At 58.2% G+C, this 25179-nt stretch overlaps 1 protein-coding gene across 1 annotated transcript; it reads right to left on the bottom strand.

Moving 5' to 3' along the window:
- Positions 1–135: 135 nt before the first annotated feature.
- On the bottom strand, positions 136–24902 carry SPIRE2 (spire type actin nucleation factor 2). The gene is made up of 15 exons (XM_090261319.1): positions 24529–24902; positions 16138–16181; positions 12187–12546; positions 9679–9759; positions 9416–9580; positions 8714–8800; positions 8350–8473; positions 8075–8244; positions 7312–7501; positions 6044–6165; positions 4894–5028; positions 4317–4384; positions 2048–2075; positions 1267–1382; positions 136–1017 (listed from the first exon to the last, which is right to left on the bottom strand). The coding sequence occupies exons 1-15, from the start codon at positions 24797–24799 to the stop codon at positions 795–797; spliced, it is 2184 nt and encodes a 727-aa protein (XP_090117445.1). The 5' UTR covers positions 24800–24902; the 3' UTR covers positions 136–794.
- Between the last annotated feature and the right edge of the window lie 277 nt (positions 24903–25179).

The following is a 25179-nucleotide window of genomic DNA, read 5'->3' on the forward strand; positions in this document are numbered from 1 at the left end:
GGACCAGGTGCCAGGTTCTGAAGTGGGGTGTACAGAATGCAGTGGGCAGGCGGCCCCTCAGAGCCCAGCGTCTGCCCTTGGAGAATACGCCCACCGCTGTAGCTGGGCAATCCTTAGTTCATGCCCCAGACAGGAGACTGTGAGACCACCTTTTATTAGGCCAAGAGTGGCCATGAATATAACACATTTACAGGGCTCCTCCCGGCAAACAGACCGAAAGCACTCCAGGGGCGTGATGTTGGGCAGGGAGTGAGCTTAGCCTCAGACCCTCCAAGGGGATGGCCTGGGACAGCTGCCTGGGAGGATCTCAGCCCACGCAGCTTCCCAGGTGCCTCTGCAGCCCATATCCCTGCCACGGGAGTGCAGATGTGAGCAGAGTGCTCCAGTCCTCCTGGGACCAAGATGCCCTTCCCTGCTGGGACATCTGTTCTGCCCCAAGAGGGATGAAGGAACACAGGGGCAGGGTCTTCCCCACAGCCCCACCACCCCCTACCCACCTCCAGTCTGCCCCCCTTTTGACCCTGTGCCATCCCCACCCCACCCAAGCAGTCCTGAGAGGAAACAGCCTCCCGGGGGAGGGTCCTGGAAGTGAGCCTGACCCCACAAGGACGGGGGCCAGGACACGTATATAAATATATAGGCTGTGTATGTTATATAAACGCATCTATATATATATATATATATGTACATGCACACTCAGGAGGCTGCGGGCAGCTGTGCCCCTCGGCGGGGGCTCCTCCCCAGAGGCCACCCTGAAAAGCCTCCCGCCAGGTGGCCCGCAGTGGCGAGGGCTGTCACTTGAAGTCGAGAGCCCAGCTGCTGGGGATGTAGAGGGACTGGGTCTGGCGCGCACGGCGCGGGGTGGTGTTGAGGGCGTCCACGCTCTTGCGGCTCGAGCGCACCACGTCCGCCACGAAGCTGGTGCAGTCGCTGCAGACGTCCTTCAGGACGCGGCCGTGGGCGTACATGTGCGGGAACTCCTCCTCCACGCTCTGCCACTGGGGACCCTGCAGGGACCTGGGGCGGGACACGGCCCCCAAAGAGGTGTGGGGTGAACGTCCCGAATCCAGTGCATCCCAGCAGAACCTCTTCCGCGGGGTCGCAGGCCCTCACCACCCAGCACGTCCCCACCGCACGCTCCTCAGCCCCAGAGCCCTCCCAGACACTTGGCATCTGGGTTCTTTGGGGCGTCCCAGCAAACAGGACATGCACCCCACCCCAGCTCCTGCATTACCAGCAGCATCAGCAAAGAGCAAAGGCACATACTGGAAGGCATCTCTCCTCTGCGTCATCGAGGCTTTGGCAGCTGCCACTCTCCAAGGGCTCTCAAAGCCCAGCGTGTAGACAGGAATGTGTGCAAACTTCTTAGAAGGCATCTTCATCTGCAAACAGAGGCATGTGGGCGGGCAGGCTCCCCAGAGCCGGTCCAGGCGCGCGGCCCCTGCAGCCCTCTGGGTCCCCCATCCCCGGAGCCTGGCATCTGAAGGCATGTGCCCGCCTGCACACACACTCAGCCACAGCTGCTCACACACACGCACAGAGCGGGCCTGTGCATTTGACACCCCGCAGGGCCCAGCAGCAGAGCGCTCTGCGCACAGGAGCGGCAGGGTATCGAGTCAGGGTCTGAGTGCACTGCTGATGAAATCCCTCGTAGCAGATTCTTGTTTCCCGGCCAAGGCAAAATGGGCTGACACGCTTCTACAGTCCTCACCCAGTCACCTCGGTGCACACGTGCGTGCAGCACCTGAACAGTTACGAAGAGCCTCCCAAAACACTCACAGACGTTGTAGGGTCAGAAGCTAGGACTTTGTGGCGGGGTAGTGAAGGGTTTCTGGGCACTGCCCTACTAACAGGGAATGTTAAAAAAAAAAAAAAAAAGAAGGCACAACCTTGGAAAGTGTTTGAATTCTGCCTGGAGGGAAGAGATGAGAGTTGAAGGGAATATCATTGAACGGGAGACTGCAGAGCCCCTGTGACGGACAAGCCATGCAGGCAGCAGAGTACCTGGGACACCTGGGGCCTTGCTCAGAGCCCAGGGAAGCCTCACCTTTACGCTGCAGGAAGTGCAGACAGCTCTGGAAGGAAAGAGGAGAAGCATCAGTGCTGAAGAGGCCCAGGAAGAAAGAGCTGCCAGTCAGGCTGCCCTTGGCCTTCCACTGGGCCCCCCGTTACTTTGGTGTTTTACTACCACGTGACTCTCAGATCTTGCTTTTCTTCCTACTCAGTTCTATGCCCCAGATACTCCTGTCCCTCTTGGCTCTTTTTCAGAACGTCTGGTCTAGAGTTCTTTCTTACCCTCAGCACTTGTGTGTGCCTGGCACTTCTCGCCACTGATACCACTGGAGCCAGAGGGGCTGTGGTGGGGCTCAGCGTTCAGCAGTGAGGAACTTTTATTCCCCACACCTGATTTCAAAAGTAAACAGGTTTTTTTGGTTGTTGTTGGTAATTCAAACATTAGAATTGTGATTTAGATACAGGAGTCCTCTTCTCTAAAGCCCCATCCTCGGAGACTCCTGCTAGATACAGCCTTCATTCTCCCGATTTAAGCCGGCAGCAACAAAAATAACATTTACAATAAAAATGCAGTGGGGTATTATACATAGTGTTCTACAAAGATGTATCAGGGGCTTCCCCACAGCAGCACAAATTGTCCAAATTCATTTTTTAAAACAAGCAGCCATGTTCTCTTGCATGGATGTCCCATAATTAATTTGCCATTAACAAACCACTGGGTTAATTTTGTTATTTCATTGTGGTCAGGGAACATACTCTGTATGACTTGAGTCCTTTTACATTTTTGAGACTTGTTTTATGGCTCTGAATATGGTGTATTTTGGTGACTGTTCCGTGTGTACTTGAGAATGTGTTCCGCTGCTGCCGGGGAGTGCTCTGTTGACAGCGTGGGTCAGAGATTCTACTGCCTTAGTTCTTTTGTTTACAAGCTTTAGCCATTGTTGAGAGTACACCGAACTCTCTAACGATAACTGCATTTACCTATCTTCCACATCTCTAACTTTCTGAATATAGAAATACAGTTCAAAACTTTTAATGTTCTTATCTGCGAATTCTTACATCTGTGTCAGTTCTAGGGGGTTTTGACTGATTTTTTCATTATAGGCCATGTTTTCCTGCTTCTTGTCATGCCTGATCATCTTTGAGTGGATGCCAAGCATGCTATCTTGCTGGGTGCTGGGTATTTTTTATTCCTATTCTTTTTTTTTTTTTTTCATTTTATTTTAAATTACATGTTATTATTGATTATGCTATAACAGTTTCCCCAATTTTCCCCCCTTTGTCCTCCTCCACCCAGCTCCCCACCTCAGGCAGTCCCCACCCTGTTGTCCATGTGCCTGGGTCACGCATGTAGGTTCTGTGGCTACCCTATTTCCTATGCTGTACTTTACATCCCCATGACTATTCTGTAACTGCCTGTGCTTCCTAATCCCTTCGCCTTTCTTGAGCTCTGCTCTGGGAAGCAGTTAAGGTACCTGAGAATAATCTGGTCCTTTCGGGTCTTGCTTTTGTGACTTTTTAGGTCTAGGTAAGTGCTCAGTCTAGGCACTTCCCCATAGTGATGCAAGACTGTCCTGTGGATTCCACTTGGGGGCCCGTGAATGACATTCCCACCATGGCAGGTGGGAACAGAGACTATTTAGGATACTGTTCCTTCAAACCTTTAGGGGAGGGTCAGTGAGCTTTTTCTGTAAAGGGTTATACAGTAAATATTTTAGGTGTGGCTAAATGGATAATGAATAAAGCTCTATTTATTAATACAAAACAGGCAGTGGCCAGGTCTGGCCCATGGGCTGGAGTTTGCCAATCCTGCTTCAGGACTGTCCTTTCAAAGCCTTCAGTCACCCCTGCATGTATGTGTTGATCAGTACTCTGTTGAGTACTCAGTGGGGACCATCTGCAAGTCTCTGAGGCTGGCTTGCTGGACAGTTCTCTCCTCTTTGGGGACTCTGGTGCCTGGGTCTCCTGGGTTCTCAGCTCAGCACCTGCTTCCCATTTGTTGCCTGATATCCAATGTCTTGAAAACCATTGTTTCATGTTTTTTGTTTTTGTTCTTATTTTTTGGTTATTTCAGGTAGAAGGTGTCTGTTTCTCCCACCTTTGCTGAAAGTGGCAGCCTCTTTGCTATTAGAATTAAAATTAAATTAAAAAATTTAAATTCTGTCCCTTGGTTGCACTAGCCATGGTGCAGGAGAGGATACCCCCAAATCACAGGGGGTTCCGTTGGACAGTGCTGACCTCAAGGTTTCATCCTTACTCCTCCCCAAGTTAATTCACAGCCCAGGTGCTTACAGAAGACTCACCTTTTGCAGAAGAGACAGGTGGGTGGCCAGGAAAACAGCGGGAACTTGGTGCGGCAACAGCAGCAAATCTGTAAGAAAAGGCCTCTAGAAAATCAAAACTATGAACATTAAGATGGTAATAAGTTCACAACTATCAACAATTGAATCTAAAAAGCAAACTAAGTGAACAACCAGAATAGGAACAGAGGAATCATAGGTGTGGGGATCACTTGCAGGGTTATCATCTGGGAGGGGGGAGGGGGAGAAATGGGGAAATGGTGCAGGGACTAAAAAGCATAATTGGTTGGTACAAAATAGACGGGGGAAAGTTAAGAATAATATAGGAAAGGGTGAAGCCAAAGAACTTATATGCACGACCCATGGACATGAACTAAGGGGGGATTGCTAGAGGGAAGGGGGGTACTGGGTGGAGGGGGGGAAAGGGGGGAAATTAGGGCAAGTGTAACAGCATAATCAATTAAGTATATATATTTTTAAAAAAGGCCCCATTAGAGCCCAATTTTGTCCCATCCTCCCCAGGCCCCCCACCCAGGGCTCCTGTGCCGTGAGGGGCAGTCCAGGCTCCAGGCTGCCTCACCTTCCCCTTCTTCAGGCTGCTGAAGAGCTCTCTGTTCTGCAGGAACTTCTCCATCTCAGCCTTCACCAGCACGCGGCGCACGCCCATCACCTCCTCCACGGTCAGAGCCAGGCTCTCCGCAGGGTGGCGGAACTCCTGCCGGCGGGGGGCGGGGGGGGGGGGGAGGCGGTGCTCACTCACGCCCTCTGGCACAGAGCCTTTGGGGGGGGGGCCTCCCACAAGTCTTCCCTGAGCATCTGCACGTCTTCTCGGCCTCGGTCACCCAAGCCCAGAAACTCCTACAACGCCTGGCCCTTCAGCCCGTCCACACCGGGAAGCTGCACAGACTCCGTGGCTTCTCTGAGGCGCCCCCATGACTCGGCTGTGGAAGGGGCTCCTCCAGCGCTGGCTGAGCCTTCAGACGAGACGGCAGCCCCGCTGCCGCTCCCTCCCTTCAAAGCCCTGAGCTGGGTCAGACCCTCAGAAACTGTGTGAGACCATAAATGTTTGCTGTTTTAAGCCTCTGCGTCCTGGGGGGGCTTTCCATACAGCGAAAGAGAACAAAATCAGAACTCAGGGCCAGCACTGCCTTTGGGGGTATGAACAGTAACACCGCCCTGCATGTACACGGCACTTATGCTTTTCAAAGCATTTTAACATCAGTTCTCACTTGAGCCTCTTGTTACAACATCAAGGAAATGACAGAGCACCCACTGACGTCTCCATGTGCCAGCCAGGTGCCCACTTGACAAAATCCCACAACGAGGCTCAGGGCCGAATATCGGCAAGTGTCAGCTGAGGAAACCGAGGCTCAGGGAGGGCCGAGACCGCCTCACCCCAGTACGAGGCTCCCCAGTCAGATCACAAAGCCTTCGAGGCACAGAGCTGGACTCCTCGTGGGGCTGTCCCCTGGGCAAGGTCCTTCCCTCCAGGGGCCGCAGTGCCCAGAAGGCCCAGCAGGCGGCGGCAGAGACCACCCTCCATCACCGCAGCGCCGCACAAGAGACCACCCTCCATCACCGCAGCGCCCCGCAGACCAGCCACACCCACTGAAGGCTGCAGCCAGCACTCTGGACGCCTGGCTCTGGAGCCTTGTCCTCTGCAGAGGAGAAGCTGAGCACTCAAGAGGCACCCACCCCGGCCACCCTGGCTGGCGCTGCCCCTCACTCACCAGCCACAGGTGATTGGTGTCTCGGGCTGCAGAGGCCTCGGGCCTGTCCTCTGCTGAGCTCAGGTCACTGTGTCGGGAGGAGCTGGGGTCAGCCTGGGATGGCACACTCACGGGGAAGGGACCTGGAGGAAGGTCGGGGGCCCCGTCAGGACAACCTGGCAGAAATCCTGGTGGGGAGGGCTGCCCAGGGCATGACAGACGGCCTGCAGGACACAGGGGACGCGGTGGGCGGGTGTCTCACGGGGGTGGCAGGAGTGACTGAGCAGGTCAAGCAGAGAGCCTGTCACCCATGTAATGGGCCCACAAGTGCAGCAGGCCCCAGGGATCCCTGAAGGCATCTGAGCCCCATGAATGAGCCAATGTTGGGGGTCCCACGGCAGCCTCCTTCCTGCTCTGCGCCCCACTTGCTGCATCCACACTGGGAACCCAGGGGGCAGCGAGGAACAGGCAGACTAGCCTCTACCATGGGGAGCCTGAGTCTGGAGAATGCTTGGTGGGAGCAGAGAGGTAGGCACTGGCCTGGCCTGGGCCTCTTCACACCGGAAAGTGAGTTGTCACTACCAAATGAGACCATCCTGAGAGTGGCCCTAGGCCACGGTGGCCTGGAGGGCAGAGCAGCGGCCTGGCCAGGTCTGGTGCGGTGAGAACCCTGTGTCCTGGTGGCATCTCATGCAGCACGGCCCTTACGATGGTGGAACTAACTGCATGACCCCTGGATTCGATCTGCCCTCCAGGACAACTGACCCGGAGGTGGCGGCTCTGGAGAAACGGAGGTGATAGTCACACTCCAGAGTGCCCTGTCTGGTTCACTGTGGACACACTTCCATGGAGAGAAGCAAAACTGGAAGGAGCTGTCACTCACCTACCCACTATGCATCCATCTGTCCATCTGTCCACCCATCATTCATCCTCCCATCATCACCTGTCCATCTTTTCTTCTATATAACAATATACACTAGCAGTAATTATCTCCAGGTAATGAGGTTGTGGGAACATTTAAACAGTTTTTAAAAAGTGTTTTACCATGAACAGGTGGGGTGCGCCCACCTGAGGCAATGCGGGTCGTCTGGGCTTGGACATTAACACACTGCGTATGGGTGGCAAGAATTCTCATCATTTCTAAAAGGCGTTTAAATACCCCGGTACGCAGCGTGTGAAACGGGATGGGCTCCCGTACCCTGCAGGTGCTGCCTGCTCAGGGGACCCAGGCCGAGGGACACAGGGCCCACAGACGGGCCGAGGGACGGGGAGGCAGAGGCGGCACTTGCCATGCTCCTGGGTGCTCGGCCGGCAGGTGTGCACGCTGCCTGCACGGGCCCGAGTTGACTCCAAGCCTCTGGGGAGCTGAGTGGCCGGCTGCAGGCCAGAGGCCCCTTCACCCCGGAGCTGGGCGAGGTCGTGCTCTGAGAAGGAGCGGTCCCGCTTCAGGGTCACCTCCCCACACGGAGACTCTTCCTCCTGTGGGCACAGCAGACCCGGCCCTGCCCTCAACACTCGGCCCCCGGCACCTGCTCCCTGTTCCTGCAACGGGTCCGCGCAGGCCATGGGGCCGCCCCCTCCCACTGCCCAGTCCAACTGCTCTCTGGACAGCAGAAGGCAAGGGCCCCCCCAAACCAAACAGTTCCTTGCAGCCTCAGGAAAGCCCTGGAGAGGACAGGTCTGGCGTCAGGTGCAGCCCGCAGCGAGGGCCGTCACCCTGTTCTTCCCGGCTTGGAAGCAGTGAGGATGGGCTGAGGGCTGCGCTGGGACACAGTGGCTTCTTATGCCAGCCAGGGGCTGCTCAGTCTCCCAGCCCTTTCTGTGCTATGGGAACGGGGGCCTCTAGGCCACTGTCCCTGTCACCCTCTCTGATCCCTGCCACGCTTGCTCCCAGGGCAGGACACCAGCACCAGCGGAGGGCGCTGCCAGAGGCCCAGAGCAGGGGACCCCACAGGCTGGAGGCTGTGCCCGGATTTGCTCAGCCACTTCTCACTCCCCCATCCCTCCTGCGCCTCCCGTACTGGGTACCGTCTCAGGGAACCGGGAACCGACCTCGGAGGTGTTCATCTCCTCCATCTCTGCCAACGTGGGCGCCTTCAGCAGGACCCGGGGCCGCGGGCGCTGGGCGCAGCTCCCAGCTTCCGTAAGGGACAGGTTGATGCAGGAAGTGGACTTGACATCCCCAGAGCAGGCGTCCAGGATGCAGGGCAGAGAGCCGAACCCTGAGGGAGGCAGGGCGGACAGGGCAGGACAGGAGGTGAGGGAGGGGACGGGGGGAGGGGCACAGTGGCACAGGGGATGGGAGGGAAGGGGGCATCCTGGCTCACCCCGGCCACCCCAGCGCTCAGCCCCCACGGGGCGCAGCCTCCGCTCCTGCTTGATTTCCTCCAGGATCTTCTCATGCAGGGTTCTCTGCTTCTGGGGCAGGGGCCGGAGCCTCCGCTCTGAGACCTGTGGGGTGTGGCAGCACAGGGTGGGAGAGCAGGAGAACAGGGGCGTGGTCGGCACAAGAAGTAAGGGAGACCCACCAGGAGACCTCACAGCAGGGAGCAGAGGGGTGACTAGTGAGCTCCTGGGGACACATCCATTGGGACCAAGCCTGGGGCACCTCCCTCGGCAACAACTCCAGGCTCCCTGGTCAGAGGTGGGAGGCGGGGGCCCCGGAGGCAGGGGTGGGGGCTGAGCTGGCACCTGCTTCAGTGGAGGCCGGGAACGGATGAAGTCCAGGATGAGTTCGTGGGCGTCCTTCTTCACCCTGGGAGGGATGTCCCCATCGACCTGTGGGGGGGTGGGGAGACTTGGGCCTGAGACCTCTCGAGGCAGGGCTGTGGGAGGGGCTGGCTCAGCCCTGAGCAGGGCCTGGTCCTCACACCCTCCTCAGTGTGGCCGCTCTGACGCTCCCCTGCGTCTGGGACGCTTCATGTGAAATGGGGTTGGGGCCATCATGAGACTGATAGGCACTCGCTCATTTAAAATCCTTAGAGTGAGCCCTGATCCCTGTGGCTCAGTGGGTGGGTTTGATTCCAGGCCAGGGCACGTGCCTGGGTAGTGGGTTCAGTCCTGGACAGGGTGCTTACAAGAGGCAACCGATCAGTTTCTCTCTCACATTGATGTTTCTCTCCCTCTCCCTCCCTTTCCCTCTCTCTAAAAATAGATAAAATCTTTTTAAAAATAAAGTAAAATTATTAAGAGTGATGCTGGCACCTGGCAAGGGTGACGGGACCATTACACTGGACAGTCCCGTGTCCTCAGCTCCTGCCCCTGGTTCTCCAGGACCTGCCACATCCCCTCTCCCTGCCCTTGACACACGGTGTCCCCAAGGTGACGCTGTGAGTCTGGGCAATGTCAGCTGACTCCCACTGGGCCACACACAGGCAGCAGGGGCCCGCTCACCATGACCTTGCGCAGCTTGTAGTTCCTGGCGCGGATGTCCTGCATCAGCATCTCGAAGGGGGTGAGCTGGAACTCCGTGGGCAGCGGATTGAACTCCTGCTCTTGCACCTTCTTGAGCTTCACACCGTGGCGAAGCTCCCGCATGAGCTGCACCCAGAGCCGGGCCTGGGTGCCAGGAGGGGAGAGTGGCTTTAGCCTCTGCAGGGCTCCCAGGGCCCTCCGTGCACAGGTCCTTGGGGCGCCAGGAGGGAGCTGTGTCTTACCCAGTCCGTGTGCCCCAGGTTGTCAAGCTCCGCCAGAGGCTGCTCCGCCTGCCGCTCGTCCTCCCGAAGCTTCTGCAGCATCTGTCAGTGCAGAGAAGGTGGCGGATGGCAGCTCAGGGTGTGGGTGCTGGCCGGACCATCCGCCGGGCCATGTCCTTACCAATGCGGCTACTGTTCCGCCAGTGAAACAAACACCTAGGCTTGGGTGCTCAGGATGATGTCTGGGGAAACTGACCCATTGGCCATGGGACCACGTGGGACAGGGGACATCCCATCACTATCTCTGGCAGCTTCTTCTGGGCACGTGTAGCACCCACAGAGAACCTTCCCTCACTTGACCTGCACCCCCCCAGCGAGACCTGGGACCCTCCACAGCTCAGAGCCCCGCTCTCCTGGCCCGTGAAGGCTGGCCCCCAGACCTCAGCTCTCAGCCCTCCATCAGGGACGCCTTTCTTAGCCTCTTCCCCTGGCCACACACGCTCCCTCTCAGGACACCCACTTCTCTGCATATGAACCCAGCTTCAGGTCTGCCTTTATCTGCCTCTTTGATTGCTGTCTCTACTGTTGGCTCCAGGAGGCCAGACCACACGCTCTGTGTGTTTCTGCCTCAGTGGCTGTCCCTGTCTCCTAGCACAGAGGCGCACATGCTGGGCCTTCAATGTTGGTTGAATGAATGGACAGATGCGGGGGATGGATGGGTGAGTGAGAGAGTGAGTTACTCAGCAAGTCCTGGAAACCAGTCACAGGTATGTATTGTATGAACTGGGGAAAAACGCCACTATTATGGTCAGGGCCCAAGAAGGGCATCAGGGGTCACTAGGCAACTACTATGCTGGGAATTTGGGAAGAAGCTGCTGGATCTGCTGCCTTCATTGTCCTGGATCTGGCAGCATCTGAGGCGTCTGTTCTCATCGACCCCCCCTGAACCCAAAGAAGCATCAGCCCTTTAGCACACAGCCTTTGCCCCTCCCCCTCTAAGACAGAACCGGTTTCCCTGGCTGTAGCCCCAAGCCACTTGCCAAACTGCTTAGGGAGCTCTGGAAAACACTGCCAAGTGTCTGAGAAGCACAAGGTGTGATTCTAAAAATAGACCTGTGTGTGACCTGGTGGTCCCTGTGGGCAGAGGTGGGGAAGGTGTGTGCGCCCCCTTGAGCATGCTGCCCCGCCACTGTGCCTGCCCCCTGTGCCCCACTGAGACCCTCCTCGCACCCCCCGACCACCCGTTCCTTGAATTGCTTGAAGTCTAGAGCTTTGTGCTCTTGCTAAAGAAAGAGCTTCTGCAGTCTGGTCAGGAATTGATCTCAGCAACAGAAGGCTTCGGAGCACCCACTAACCAGAGCATTAGAAGGACACCTCCAAGACTCCGAGGAGGGGCATGGGCAGGGCTGAGGAGCCAACCGCCCTGGGCTATCGACTGGGCTGCAGATTAGGCAGAGGGACTCAAGCGGCTGGTCTGTGCTGAGCCGCAGGCACCAGCCAGAACAACCCGGGGAGCCTGCTCAGGCCCACAGAGTCAGGACGCTGCCCGGAACACTTCTTGGTTAGAGGATGGGACACAGCACCTGTGCTGGGTCAGGGTGGAACCAGGGACCTGCATCCGTTAGGTCCAGAAATACCTTTGGCCACTTGTGCAAGAGAGGGAAGCGAGTGCCCCTGACTTCTTTAAAATGTCCGTCTTCTCAGCTGTGAAATGCTGATGGGAGGCAGGGGTCCCTGTGTGCCAAGACCCCCATTTCAAGGAAACACCTGTTTCCTCCAAGGGTGAGGCCGGGAGAGTTGCAGGGCAGACAGTCAGCTCCTAACACTGAGACCACCCAGAGGCAGGACATCCTGGGGGACAATGCCACCAGAGAGCCAGTGTTAGGCCCCAGCTCCACTCTGCTCTAGCTGTGACTTAGGGCGAGGGACAGCCCCTCAGAGCCTCCAACTGCTCATCTGTAAAAGGGGTGACAAGCTGAGGGGTGTGGGGAGCAACAGCGGATGTCACCAGCAGCTAATGCCTGGGCAAGTGTCCCTCACCTAACTTCCCACTGTCCCAGACCCCCAACATGACAGAAGCTCTTCTTTAGCAAGAGCACAAAGCTCTGGACTGGGCTGCCGTCAGTATCCTGTCTTCAGAGGGACCAGCACCTGTGCAGGTTGGCTGGTGGCAGGATGGGCATCCGGGAGGTTAATAACTAACTTAGAGGCCGCGGGACTGGGGTCATGGGCCGAGAGGCTGACGGGCTTCTATGTGGCTCTCTGAGCCTCAGTTCCCTTCTGTGCAAAAGTGGGTAAGGTGTGAGGGTCACCGTAAAACCTGCAAGGGGTCAGGACAGCGCCCACAGAGTGGATTTCCACTCCCTGCCGGACTCACCCTCGGAAGGGCAACAGGGGGCATGTGCTACGGACCGCCCCTCCCCAGCCCCCCCCACCCGCACCCAGGTCCCTCCGGCCCCCTCCCGCGACCCCTCCCACTTTGGAACTCTGCCCCGCCGCACCCCTCCTCGCGCTCCACCCTGGGCTCACCTCCTTGGCCTCGCGGACCCTGGCGAGGAAGGCCCGCAGCTCCAGCGTCTCCACGAACAGCGCGCGGCACACGGCCTGGTAGTGGGCCTGGGCGCCCCGGGGGTCGGTCAGGCGCGCGGCGCACAGCCGCATGGCCTGCGCGAAGGTCCGCACGGCGCGGGGGACGCCCTCCACCTCCTCTTCCTCCTCGGGGCCCCCGTAGCCCTCGTCCGCCGCCCCGCAGCCTGCGTCGTCGTCACAGTCGCTGTTGGCCATCAGGTCAATGAGCCGCTCCAGCTGCGGGCTGAGCTCCCGCTCCTCGCTCTCGTCCAGTCCCCAGTCCAGCGCGCGGTACACCGCGAAGCCCAGCGACTGCACCATCTGCAGGACAGGGGACCCAGACAGTGCCACCAGGAGCCTGGATGACAGGCCCCAGCAGTGCAAAGGAAACAGGCAGCTGTCGGTCGCAGGGCGCCACCATGGGGCCACCGTGGGTGGGGCCCCCAGAGCGAGGCACAGGATGGCTGGCGTGCTCCCCACACTGGCCAGTTCTGACCATCGAACATGCATCTACCTCTTGACTGCAACTCCTCTCCCACACACTAAACCAAGAGAAAGGCGAGCACAGGGCTGGCCCTGCAGTGCCCCCAGCGCCCACACAGGGAACGTCAGAACATCTCCCACTGGTGGGTGGCAGGCAAGCGCAGCCCAACCTTACAACGGACGCAAGACAGCTGTTCAAAGGCCCGGACCTCTGGCCTGCCCCCTCACACCCTAAACGCAGTGGGGGGGGGGCAGCCCAAACCAGCCCAAAGTCTACACCTTGCCCGGTTCCATTTAAATAAAACTCAAGGCAAGGTAAGTCTCCTCTGTGGCCACAGAAAGCAGCTCAGTGGCTCTGCGCCGGGTCCGGGTGGGGACTGGGTGGCCGCGGAACGTCCATGTGGTGAAATGTAGATCCATTTGTCAGGACCTGCTGAACTCAAGTGTGGAGCATACCCCAATAACTTTGGTTACAGAAGACAGGGACACCCTGATTAAATGCTATCTTTTAATGTAATGTAATACTATACTGTAAATCGGAGAAGAAAGACAAGCTTACTCAATTCATGCTGCTGGACAAATTGCTGAACTATGCCTGACACAATGTGAGTTAACTCATAAAAAAGTGGCCTCCTCACTTAAGTATTTCGAACTGCATGTAAATTTCAATGTGTAAATTTAGCCTAAGAAAGAAAAATCTAAGAAGTAATTGTACCTGAGTTGGGGGAGAGGAGGGTGCAGCTTCTCTGGGAAGAAGCCTTGTTACTGGTTGTAATCACAACACTGTTCTGTTTGCTTCATATAGGCTTGAAATTCTCCATAATAGGTTTTTTAAAGTGCATTAGCACATTAAAAATCTGTGAGTTGTACAGTGGAGAGATGCCCTGACTCAGCATTCCTCAGTTTTTCCTTGACAGGGAACCCCTTGGTCACAGGCTACCATTAATGTCTGTGGAGCCAGAGTTCTGCGGGGCACCTTTATGTGCCCAGTACTGTCTGCACCCTGACGGTGCCTGTGTGATGGGGAAGCTGCACACGGGAGGTGGGTGGATGGTGGCCAGAGGCGCAGCTGAGCACCAGGGGACGAGAAGGACCACGAGGACACTGCTCCCAGTCTGCACGGCACAGTGTGTGTGTTCCAAACAGCTTTCCTGCTCTCCCTTTGCAACAATGACACAGACAATACACACAGAGGACCACGCTCTGCTGTGCTGGGCAGGATGCTGAGCTTGCTGCCACCTAACGTCTCCACAGGGCTCCAGGTAACCTCTCCTGTCAGAGGCAGGGCACAGAGGCACAGGTCAGTCCTTTGGTGCAGCTAACAACGGCCAAGAGACTGGGTCTGTCTGTGGCCTGCGTGGAAGGCAGCTTGAGGGTGGGAGAGCCGTGCCCTCCCCAGGGCACCTTCCACTCCCCCCACTCTGGGCCTCTCCTCTCATTTCCGGCGTGCGAACCAGCCCGGGCCACGCTGAAGGAAGACAGGTGGTGTGGGCCAGCACTGGGCAGGGGACAGGGCACAGGAACAGGGCTCTCTGTCCTGCAGACATGCCTTATAAAACACCCTGCCCTGGAGGGGTCTGGGGGTCAGCAAGCTCAGGGGGCCTGGTGGGAAGAGAAGGCCCCAGCCTGTCCTTGGAGGCAGGAGAGGTTGCAGACCCAGCTGGGGTCACACTCTGGAATCCTGAGTCCAAGGGCACAGCCCAAGGCCTAAAGGCTGCTGACACCTGACAGGCAGCCACACGACCGGGAGCCCCAGAGCAGGGGGCCAAGAGTCCCCTCCTGCTCCTCAGGACAACAAGGCGGGCAGGAGCCACCATCTGCACAAATTCTGTCATGTCTTTCTTGGCTCAGACATAGTGCCAGGAAAGAGACGGTGGCGGAAATACACTTCACTCCCACTCTGGGTCTGCCCCGCAGGCCCTGCTGACCCTAGTGGAGGCACTGACCAGGTCTGTCCAGTGGGACCGCCCTGCCACATGGGGCAGGACAGACAGGAGGTGTAACAGGAAAGCCCCCAACTCCAGCAAAGCACATCACCCGATGGCCGTGCCTCCGCTCTCTGTCTAGGCTGTTGGCCTCAGCGGGCATCACATCATCGAAAGGGTTAACTCCATGCAAGCTTCTTATCTGATAGCTGCTCCCAGAAGCCTCTCTGTGCCCCACACACCTGGAAGGCAGGCACTTGCTTTTCCATAAGGAGAAATCTGGGCAGCCAGCCAGAATCCCAGGACCTGAGGCCCGGCCTTCGGGCTGGCTTTGGGCGGCGGGCCAGCCCGGCCGTCTGGGAAGGAGCCTCAGACAGAAGAAGCTGAAGTTGTAGGCTGGCTGGAGCTGCAGCAAGGATCTAGGCCTGTGTGACAAGTGTCTCTGATCACATTTCCTGGGGTGAGGCAATTAGGTTAATATATGGACCTCCAGGCACAACAGTCCAGGTTAGACCCCCACCCACGAAGTTCCTGGTAAAAGCCTCAAAATTGATAGCAGGAGGGCGCCTTTGCAGTGGTAGGTGTGGACCACAGGGGCAGCCGTGGGGACGCTCCTGGGCCATAGATAAGTAGCTCCCAGAAAACTATGCAGCAGCGAAGGGACCGACAGCCAGGCAAAGCAGTGAAGATGAGTCTTGAAAACACATTGATGTTTTTTCCCCAAAATTCCAGAAAACTACACAAGGTGGGGCAAAAGTAGGTTTGCAGTTGTTCGTGTGGGAAATAATACAATACAGAATTAATAACAATCAAGAATAAACTCTTCGCAGTCACATCTGTAACCCTACCTTGGCCCACCCTGTCTCCAGCGCAGTGAAGAACTCCCGGCACCACACTGTTCACTCAGCCCAGGGGGCCTGACCGCTGACTTTGTTAAGAATTGCCAGCAGCTTTCAGATGCTTTTACTGTTGTTTTTAAATTCCCCACAACAGATGATAGAGCCTCTTTTGGCCTGTGCTTACCCCACTTGGTATAACTTGTCTTTCATATATAAATGTATATTTGCATACAACTTGTTTTTAAAAGGCGGTGGAATGATAAACATCAAATGCAGGTGAGTGGGAGACACAGGAGTCTGAGTTCTGGGTGGGGAAGGGCGTCCCAGGCACTGCTCACTGGGATGGTCCCACCTTGCCCAAACTGTGTGCCCAGGGGGTGACCCCACACACCACATCACCTTCACTCCCTCGGGGTGGAAGGAGGGGAGTCAGATAGCATAGCTTCCCTCTCCCCTTTAGGGCCAGGAGGCTCGCTGGGGTCCCAGCCACCCCTGTGGGCTCTCCCCTCCCCTGCCCGCCCACCTTCTGGGGATCTCTTCACTAGCTCCCTACAATTAAGCTCTCAGAGAACTGCATCCTGTCCTGCCCCACAGAAACAATGGTACAACAATACATGTAAGTTTTAATATGTATCAAGTAATCTTAAAAATTGTTTTAGAAGTACCTGGGCCTCCCAGCTGGCCGGTGACACCGCCACGGTTGCAGGCTCTACAAGAGAGAACAGATGGTCAGTCTGGACGCGCCTCACACCCCAGACCTGAGGAAGGGGGCTGCCCAGCCACCTCCCCTCAGGGACAGACAGCATGTCCCCCAGACCCTCCGGCACAGCACCGGGAAGCTCACAGTGGAATGAGTCACCGGTCACCCGGACAGACGCCTACCAGACAGAGCCAGCTGCAGGGCCAGGACAGTGTGCGGGCCCTGTCCACTCATGCTGTGGAGCCCCACACAGAGCCCCAGCAGCTGAGCTGGGTGAGCCGGCATTGGCCCCCACTCTGGATCTGGGGGCTCCCCCAGATGCTCAGCACCGCTGTCAGAGCCCGAGCCCCCAGCTAAAGCCCAGGCGCTAAACTGGACTCTGTGTATTCCATTATGCTTCTTACTAAACTGGCATGGAGTTAGCATGTTGACGCATGGCCACGCACGTAACCCGTGTACAACCCAAGAGGCAGGTGCTCCTGGTACCCATTTCAGTGATGGGGAAACAAAGGCCCAGAGAGGTGGGCTCATCTGACCCAGGGTGTCCCAGGGAGTAAGTGGTGGTGCAGGGGGACCCTAGACTCAGGCTCCAATCACTCCTGAGCCTTCCCCCAGGGCCTCCCAAGATGCTGGAACGAATCCAGTGCCCCCACAGCCTTTCCTGAACTCAGCAGGTAGAGCTGTGAGCTTTGGCTGCCTTGAATTCCTTCTGGAATGAGGCGGGGTATAAAGACACGACCCATGAAATTGTCTGCTAAGTGAACCTGCTCACTACATGAACATTTTCAAAATGCCACCAGGCTCCAGGAAGATCGCCCAGATAAAGGGACTTTGTGCTGCAATGACCATTAGGATAATGGAAAACTTCCATCCCAGGACCCGTGGAGTCCGAGGAGTGAGCAGTCCAGCACACTGTGAAGGTTCATGGCTGCGACCACATGGGGCTATGGGAGAAATCAGGGTCAGAGCAGAGGTGCTTCCAGGGAAAGACCGGGGCCCCGACTTACCCCAATGACAAGAAGGGAGCTTTTTGGTTGGAATAATTTTAATGCATTTGTCCCTGGCTGAAATAGTCCACATGTTAACAAAAGTAAGTGTTCGTGGCTCTAACTGCATATCAAGTTGCAAAACTTGGGGAGTCTCTGGGTTTGGATGAGCAAGCTGCCCCTCAGTAAGGTTTGGGGTGACAGGGGCTGTGTCTAGCTCTCTGCAGAGAACCCTCTGAAATGACTTATTATTTCTTCAACCTGCACCTCCACCTCATAGAGCTGGTGCCATGACTCTGTCATTACAGATGAGGAAACTGAGGCTCAGGGAGATTGAAAAATGTACCCAAGACCATAGAGCTAATCAATGGCTGGGCTGCCAGACCCCAAAATACCTCCTCCCAACCCACCTGGAACACCCAGGTATAACCGAGTGGCACTACCATAGCTTGCAGCCAACATGGTCACAGAGCATTGTGCAAAGTGCCGTTTGCTCGCTTAGAAAATCGGCTCCAGGAAGAGCAGAGAGACCAGACAGAGGCAGATTAGGGCAGCCGGGACCCAGGTGCGGATGGGGTGGGGCTGGAACCAGGCCCCAGGACACCTGGTGCCCTCCGGACAGTGCCCCTGTCCCTGCAGGGGACAAGGTGTACCAGAGGAGGGGTCTCCCCGGTTTCTTTTGTATGAAATAACAAATGCAGAGAAATCAAGAAGCTACAGAGTTTTCTTTGAAGTGATCTTCTGTCGTAGCAGTAAAAGACGACAGATTTTATTTGTGAGGACTCTGCAGCCTGGAGTGTCCTGGGGCAGCTTCAGGTGGAAGTGTTCCCACCTGCCCAGCAGGGGGGCAGTAGGAGGGGGCCCCCTGGCAGCCTCAGTCCCCATCTGCCTGGGGTGGGGCATCATTCAGGCCGGGCTCCTACCCGCCTCTGCCACCTGTGGCTGTGACTCTGGGGTCTCGCCTCGCTGACCTCATCTCCCCGCCTGCAGACGCGATGGCAGCTGCCCAGCCTAACTCAAAGAACAAGGGAGGCAAGGAGAGCAGACGCTTCTCCAGGCACAACGCCCCCCAAGGACATGGAGAGTATGGCCATCACGGTGACAATGGTGAGGGGGCCACCAGGGCCTCCTGCCACGGACTGCCTAGGCCTGGGGTCAGGGCCGAACTGGCCATGGGGGAGACCACGCCAGGCTTCCCAGCGCGGCCCCCGGGGCTCTGAAACATTGACAGTCACTGGGGACCGGCCTCTCCAGCCGGGGAGGCTCCTGCCTGACACATCTCAGGCTGGGCGCGGCGGTGCGGCCACACCACCGGGGCCAGCACCAGGGCCGTGCAGGTTGTGGGGACCGGGGCCCCGCTCACTGCCGGCAGAATGCGACCCCCAGGATGGGAGCCCACCACGCCTCTCAGAGCTACAGCCAGCGCCTCCATACCCGCGTGGCTGGACAGCTATGACCACTCACGGCTGCACCCTTCCTCACAGCGAAATGCTGCCAACACACGGGGGGCTGAAAAGAAGGGGCGACCCTCTGCCGTGAGATGGGCTGAGCCCACTTTTGAGGGAAGTAGCGGAGGCCACCCTGTCCCCTCGCACTTTCTGAACTGTGCACGTGTGAAGCGAACGAGGCCGCGACGTCACCTCCTCACACACCACCCGGAGCTGGGGGTCGGCAGGGAAACGGCTTGGCGTCAGACAACCTGTGTCGGGGGACAACTGACTGACTTTCTCTGAGCCTCCTCTTTCACAGCAGGGCTTCACCCCTAACAGATTATTGGAAAGATTAAACAAATACACACCGAGTCTGGTGTCTAGTAAGCTGTCAATCAACGCTTGTTCCATCATCAAGAAACAAACTCGACAAGGTAAGTCCAGGAACGCCCAGACCAGGCTCTGGTCTCTGAAACGAGCCAGCGCAGGCAGAAAGGGAAGACGCCCGCGGGAAACCAGGAACGCGTGTTTGTTTAGCAAACACAGGGAGCTCTTTGGGCCAAAGGCGTCCCCCACTTCACTTCCGCTGCCGCCTCAGGGTGGGTGAGATCATGCACGCACACGTCTCGCTCAGGGTTTCCTCCCTGCCAGCAAGAACCCAGGCCCACCAGGAACCAGGGCGATTCCAGGGGAGGCCAAGTCGGGGAGTCGTGTGAGGGCCAGAGCTGCCCCCCACCCGAAGCAACACACACTTGGTCTCTGCAGCTTCACAAGGTTCCCACGCCTCGGCTCCAAGGGACCCTCTGCACCCAATGCGACCAGGGTGTCCTGATGACAGACCCAGGGAGACCCCACAGATGGTCACAGCAGATGGGCAGCAGCCCAGAAAGTGATGTTCCAATGGCCTGTCATTCCGCTCGGCTAAGGATGGTTCACTGGAGCTTCCTGAGTGGTTTTCGGGGACCCTCCCTGTAGCTCACTATTGCCCCTTCATACAGCCGGAGACGGGGCAGACTCACCCAGGTCTCCGAGCTAGCCTGGACCTCCATTCCAGGACTCGTCCCCTTCCCTGACCATGCAAGGCATCCCGGTACTGGAGGTGTTCCAGCAACAGCGGGGGACCTCTCCTTAGGGTGTGGCCCAGGAGATGCACACACGGGACACCAGGGGTCCCAGAGCGGGGTCTGGGACCCGCAGCATCAGCACATGGTCAGAAATGCACATTCCCAGGCCCACTCCAGGCCTGGGTTGTGGTGGGCCAAACACCAGGGCTAGATCATGTTCAACACGCCCACCAGGGTGAAAACTGGCCCCTGAAAGCATCGGAGCTGCCATTCCAGACCCCAAGGTCTGCTGACGCTGCTGAGGAGGAAGTGCCCATCCCCCATGGCATCCCTCCCTGGTTCCCCGGCATCCTGGTTCCAGGACAGGGGCACAGGACAGGTGACTCCGCCAGGGGGCTGGGGCAGCAGAGGAAACAAGGTTGCCAACCCCCTGACCTCTGACTGCAAGAGAAGGAACCTGTGCCGTGTTCAGTAGTCAACGTGTGTAATTGGTTACCGTAGCCGGGGGAAGCCCTTACGCTCTGCTTTTCAGCTGCCCCTCACTGTCCGGTCCCTGGGCAGGGGCTGCCATGCCAGTGCCCTTGAGTGGGGACAGATGTGCTGACATTGAACGACGGGGTGCCAGACAGAGCTGCAGACAGTGTAGGGCACTTCCTCCAGGCACCCTGGCTCCCCGCAGGCTGATTTGCCTGGTCACCAGGTCACTATTTCTAGGCAGGCTTCCTGGAGGCCAGACTCCCTCTGAGCTGCCCAACAGGAGCCAAGCGAAGCCCTAGTGTCTTCCCGTGGCCGACACTCACTGGCATGTTTGCATAAATGCCCACATCCCAGGCCAGACCAACCAGAGTCACAATTCTGCCTTTGTGGGGCTGCTGGCTCCTGCGGGGGGGTGGGGGGGTGATGGCAGGGCCCAGCAGGGGGCAGAGGGGCTGAGCTGTAGTTCCCATGAGCCAAATCTCAAGAGTACACAGGGGCCCCGGGGATCCTTTCTTAAAAGTCAAAGGCTCTCTTGAAAGCACAGGGCAGTTTGCATGTGGTGGGTGGGCAAGAAGGCCAGCTGAGGGGCCACAGGGGCAGTGTCTCCTGGGGTTGGCTGTGCAGGCAGCTTCATAGCCCTGTCCACAGAGAGCAGCCCTGCCAGGGACAGCCTTCCCGTGAGGTCATCCCTGCTCAGAGGTGAGACTGAACCAGGAATGCTATCTGCAAACACGCCCAGCTCAGTCCCACCCAGACGGGGGCCCTGCCCAGCACCTGTCCCCTCCCCTACACACAGCAGCGCCCTCACCACGCCTGCGGCCCCCCCTGCCGCCTGTTTTCTGAGAGGGTGCTGGGTGTCCTCTGGATGGGGGGCGTCTACATCAAGAAAGGTGCATGGGGGGCAGCAGCCTGTCCTGGGCAGGATCGTGTATGTGAGCCTGTATCCGTGTGTGTATGTGTGCCTATGTATCTGTGTGTGTGGACACCCATGTCATGCCCGTGCATGCATGTCTGTCTGTGTGCATATCCATATGTATGTATGTCTGTGAGACAATGTGCACGTCTGTGCGCGCACACACACGTGTCTTGTGTGCATGTCTGTGAGACCCGCGTGTGTCTGTGTGTGTGCACATGTGTCTCTGTGCATGTATGTCTGCGCCTGTGTGCGTGTCCATGTATGAGTGTGCATGTGTGCCTGTGAGTACCTATCTGTGCACACATGCCTGTGTGCACACGTCTGTGTGTGTGTCTGTGTGTATGCACATACGTGCTTCCTGGGTCCAGGGTGGATGGATGCTCCCTACTGATGTTCCTCCACCCGTCCCCAACCCCTGCACATGCCACCATCACCCCGGTTTATGGGGGAGGAGTGCGGGGACCGGGGAGACGCCCAGCCTGCTCTCCAGCGCCGCTCTGTCCCGAGCCGCCGGGCAGCAGGGAAAGAGGTGGGCCAGAGATTCGCAGCCCCGTGGTGCTCCTGACACGGACTCCCAGTCCAGCGCCGGGCAGGCTGGGTTTCTGGGCTGGGAAAGCCCATATCCATGCGGCACAGTCTGCCAGGGGAGCTGCCTGCAGGAGCTTCACCCCGGAGACTCTGGTGCTTCAGGGTCAGCTGCCTCACATCCACAGGCCGAGAGGAAGGTACCGGAAGGGCCCTTAGGGGCCGGTGTGACCTGGCAGACAGGTCACGTGAGGCACTCAGGTGTCTGAAGAGTGGAGCCTAGAAAAAGCTTTCGCATCAAAATTGACAGGGAAAACCAGGAAAGTATGTTAATGTGAGAATTAGCAGAAGCAGAAAGAGAAGTGGGAGGAGAAGAGAAGAGAGACAGGGGAGGGACTCGCCCATGTCGGCACCCGTCCCCGGCCCTGGAGAGCCTGTGGCCTGGAGAAGAGTCCTTTTACCAGTAGACACAGGCCAACAAGGAGGGGTCTCTCCATCAGGGGGACAGCCAAGCCCTGTATCAGGTGGACAATTGCTCCTGAATGCACCCCAGGGCCACCTGACCACCGACGGAGCTGCACTCGGGAACCAAGCCCCGTCTCTGTCTCTGACATCAGCTCAGCACAGGTCTGCACAGGGGCCTGGTGAGTTCCTGTCTCTGTCCAAGACGAGGAAGCCTTTCCCATCTGGAGGCTCAGTCATGGCCTCTTGAAAATAACCTCACGTGTTAACATGTTTCCATTTTCCTACTTTTGAGAAAAGCAGCTCCCAAGCCTTATGAAGAAGTCTTCAGACTAAAGATTAGGAAGCTGTTTCTCATCAACTCTCCCCACGCAGCTGAGATACTATTATGCACTCCCCCAACCATGGTGGAGTTCTGTGGTTGATTTCCTGAAAGGTATTGTAAACATTTACTTATCCAAAGAACATTTTCCTGATTGCTATTTACAGCGAGAACTACCCACGCAGCTTCCAGTGCGCTGACTAATCACCGCGCAGGCCCCTCGGAGCTCTGGGAGCCGCCTCTGGCAGACAGTTGGTCCAAAGTGCCAGCTGATTCATGAAAGGTCAACAAGGACAGAAAAGAAAGTTCAGGTCATCCATTTTCCTTAATCTTGAAAAGGCAGCAAGTCATTATTAACCTCATCCACGTTTATGAGACATGTGTGTGAACAGAAACCGAAGATCATATCAACTGGAAACTCAAAATTGGGCTTCCTGATGTCATGGGCTGGTTCCTCCCCATAAAAGTCAACATAGGGTGACTACATGTGAGCTTTGAACCCCAGCCTAGATTTCCAGTTGAGCTGTGAGCATGGAGACAGCAGGAAATGCTGCTGCAATGACCGGGAAGAAGGGGCTGATACGCCCCCGGGGTGGAAGAGCCGGACAGTCCCTGACCACCACGCACAGCCCTCTCGGTACACCTGGGAGAGTACCGACAGGAAACAGTGTGACTCCCTCCCTGTCGAGAGGTGCAGAGTGCACCTCTGTTCTAACCAGCTGCTAGGATTGGTGGCAGACTACTTACCACTCCGTGCCTCAGCTTCTCCATCTTTAAAATCAGAGTCAGACCAGGCAGGCCCCTACAGCCAGGTCCTGTGGGGCCAGGAGCCAGACCCTGGGTTATATTATCTCCAGGGGTGGGGTGGGGCACAGGGGTGGTGTTTTAACCAGGAAGTGCAGCTTCAGGAGAAATGATCTTTGTGAAAGTCTAACTCCAGGGCCCTGCAGGCAACAGGAGGTGAGGCGACAGGGCCCCTAGGCCAGCCTGTGAGGACAGCGCTGCCTCCTTCTCTGGGACTGGGTGAGCCTGAGCCTCAGTTCCCCGAGAGTAAAGTTGGGGTACCACTCGAGTGCCAGCTCTTACAGTTCTCACCGGCCAAATATATCGGTGCTTTCTGTGCAAAGGGGGTGGAAGCAGGGCACGGGCATGAGGAGTGAGATAGCCATGTTCCAGGGCAGGATGCAGCAGACCGCCCCACCTCACCTGCCCGAAAGGACCTCTGCAAACCCACAGCTCTCAGGGCTGGAGCGCGTCCAGCCTCCAGCAGCACACACAGCGCCTTTGTGCTTCCCCACGGGGTATCAGCTTTGGGGTAGTAGCATCATATACTCCATACCAGTACTCTGGTTCCCCAGGGAAGAAAACAACTTTTTTCTTAAAGAGGCAAAAGTCACCTAAACTTACCATTCTGAATAGACTTCAAATACCTTTCAAGGGCTTAATGGTTGGTCTTGGTTGATGATTAAAAGCAGAAAAACTAAGTATGTTGTCTCCTAAGATCTACACATTATCCCTGATCTCTGCTGAACGTAGAAAATGGGGGCAACTCAGCGGGGCACGGCCCCTTCTCCTCTTTCTCTCCTGCCCATGAAAAAGACCCCAGGAGGACCTTTGTCCCTCTGCTGCCCGGGGCACCCGTGCCAGAAGGATGCCCCGCCATGAACCACTGGGCTGCAGACCCGAGCAGGGGCACCTGCTCCCGCGGGAGAACTGTCTCCCCAGAAGGCAGTTCCTGTCCTCTGAGGCCAACATGCCCAGCCGCAGGCAGCCCCCCTGAAGCACCTGGCCCTGAGGCGAAGAGGGGGGGAACTGCGGGGAGAGGTCCAGGGGAGGGAGGGGCCATCCCGGGTTGGGGGAGGGGCCAGGGACGGAGGTCCCAGTCTCAGCGGACTTGGTGGGGGCGGTGGCTCCCAAGCCCGAAGAGGGACAGGGCAGAGACGGGCCTTCCGGAGAGAGGGTTAGAGAGCGGGCAGATAGGGGCGCCAGGTTCAGCAGAGACGGGGGGGGGGGGGGGGGGCTCGTACCCGCCGGGGGGCGGTGAGAGGGAGGGAGCGAGGGCGAAGGGGTCGCAGCTGCACCCCCAGGACGGACGCCGGGCGGCCCCGCAGCGTGTCCCCCCCCGCCCCACGCCGCGCCGCCGGGGCGCCCGGCCACACCCCCGCCGGCCTCACCCGCCGCGCCGGGCTCCGGCCGCGCGCTGACCGAGCCGTCTCTGCGCAGGAGGATGTCCGCCGTGTCCCGGATGCGCCGCCCGGCGCCCGGCGCGCCCCGCAGCCCGCGGCAGCACTGGAAGCACACGGCCCACGCCTGCTCCTCGTTGATGGGCTGCTCGTACGCCTTCAGCACCTCCTCCAGGGACAGCTCCCACGGCTCGGGCCGCCCGGCGCCCGCCGCCCGCTCCCCGGCCGCCGCGTCCGCGCTGCAGCTGCCGGCCCGGGCCATGGCCGCCCCATCATCGCCTCCGGAGCGCCCGGCCGGTTTCCATAACAGCCGCGCCGGGGCGGCCGACGCACCCGCCGAGCGCGGGGGGCGGATCCCGCGCCTCCGGCCGCTGCTTTGTCATCCTCGGCGGCCCCGCCCCGGGCGCGCGGCGCAGGTGAGGGCGGGGCCGGCGGGGTTGGCGGGGCCGCGCTGGGCGGGGCCGGCGGGGAAAGGGGCCCCGCGGTGCGTGGGGCCAGCGGCGCGGGGCCGACGGGGGAGGCCTGCGGGTGCGGAGCCGCGAGAGGGGGTTGCGTGTGAGGAAATGCGGGGTGCCGGAGCGGGGGGCGCAGGGCCGGCCCGAGCGGAGGCGCGCACCCAGACGCGGTTCTGCCCGCCCCGGC

Source organism: Furipterus horrens, unplaced genomic scaffold (genome assembly GCF_987537825.1).
Source record: "Furipterus horrens unplaced genomic scaffold, mFurHor1.1.pri manual_scaffold_13, whole genome shotgun sequence".
NCBI classification, from domain to species: Eukaryota; Metazoa; Chordata; class Mammalia; order Chiroptera; family Furipteridae; genus Furipterus; species Furipterus horrens.

Coding starts and splice junctions, on each gene's coding strand:
- SPIRE2 (XM_090261319.1), bottom strand. CDS start 24,799: ATGGCCCGGGCCGGCAGCTGCAGCGCGGACGCGGCGGCCGGGGAGCGG. Junction 16,182..24,528: donor GCCGGAGCCCGGCGCGGCGG/GTGAGGCCGGCG, acceptor TCTCTCTTGTAG/AGCCTGCAACCGTGGCGGTG. Junction 2,076..4,316: donor ACCTGTCTCTTCTGCAAAAG/GTGAGTCTTCTG, acceptor CTTTCCTTCCAG/AGCTGTCTGCACTTCCTGCA.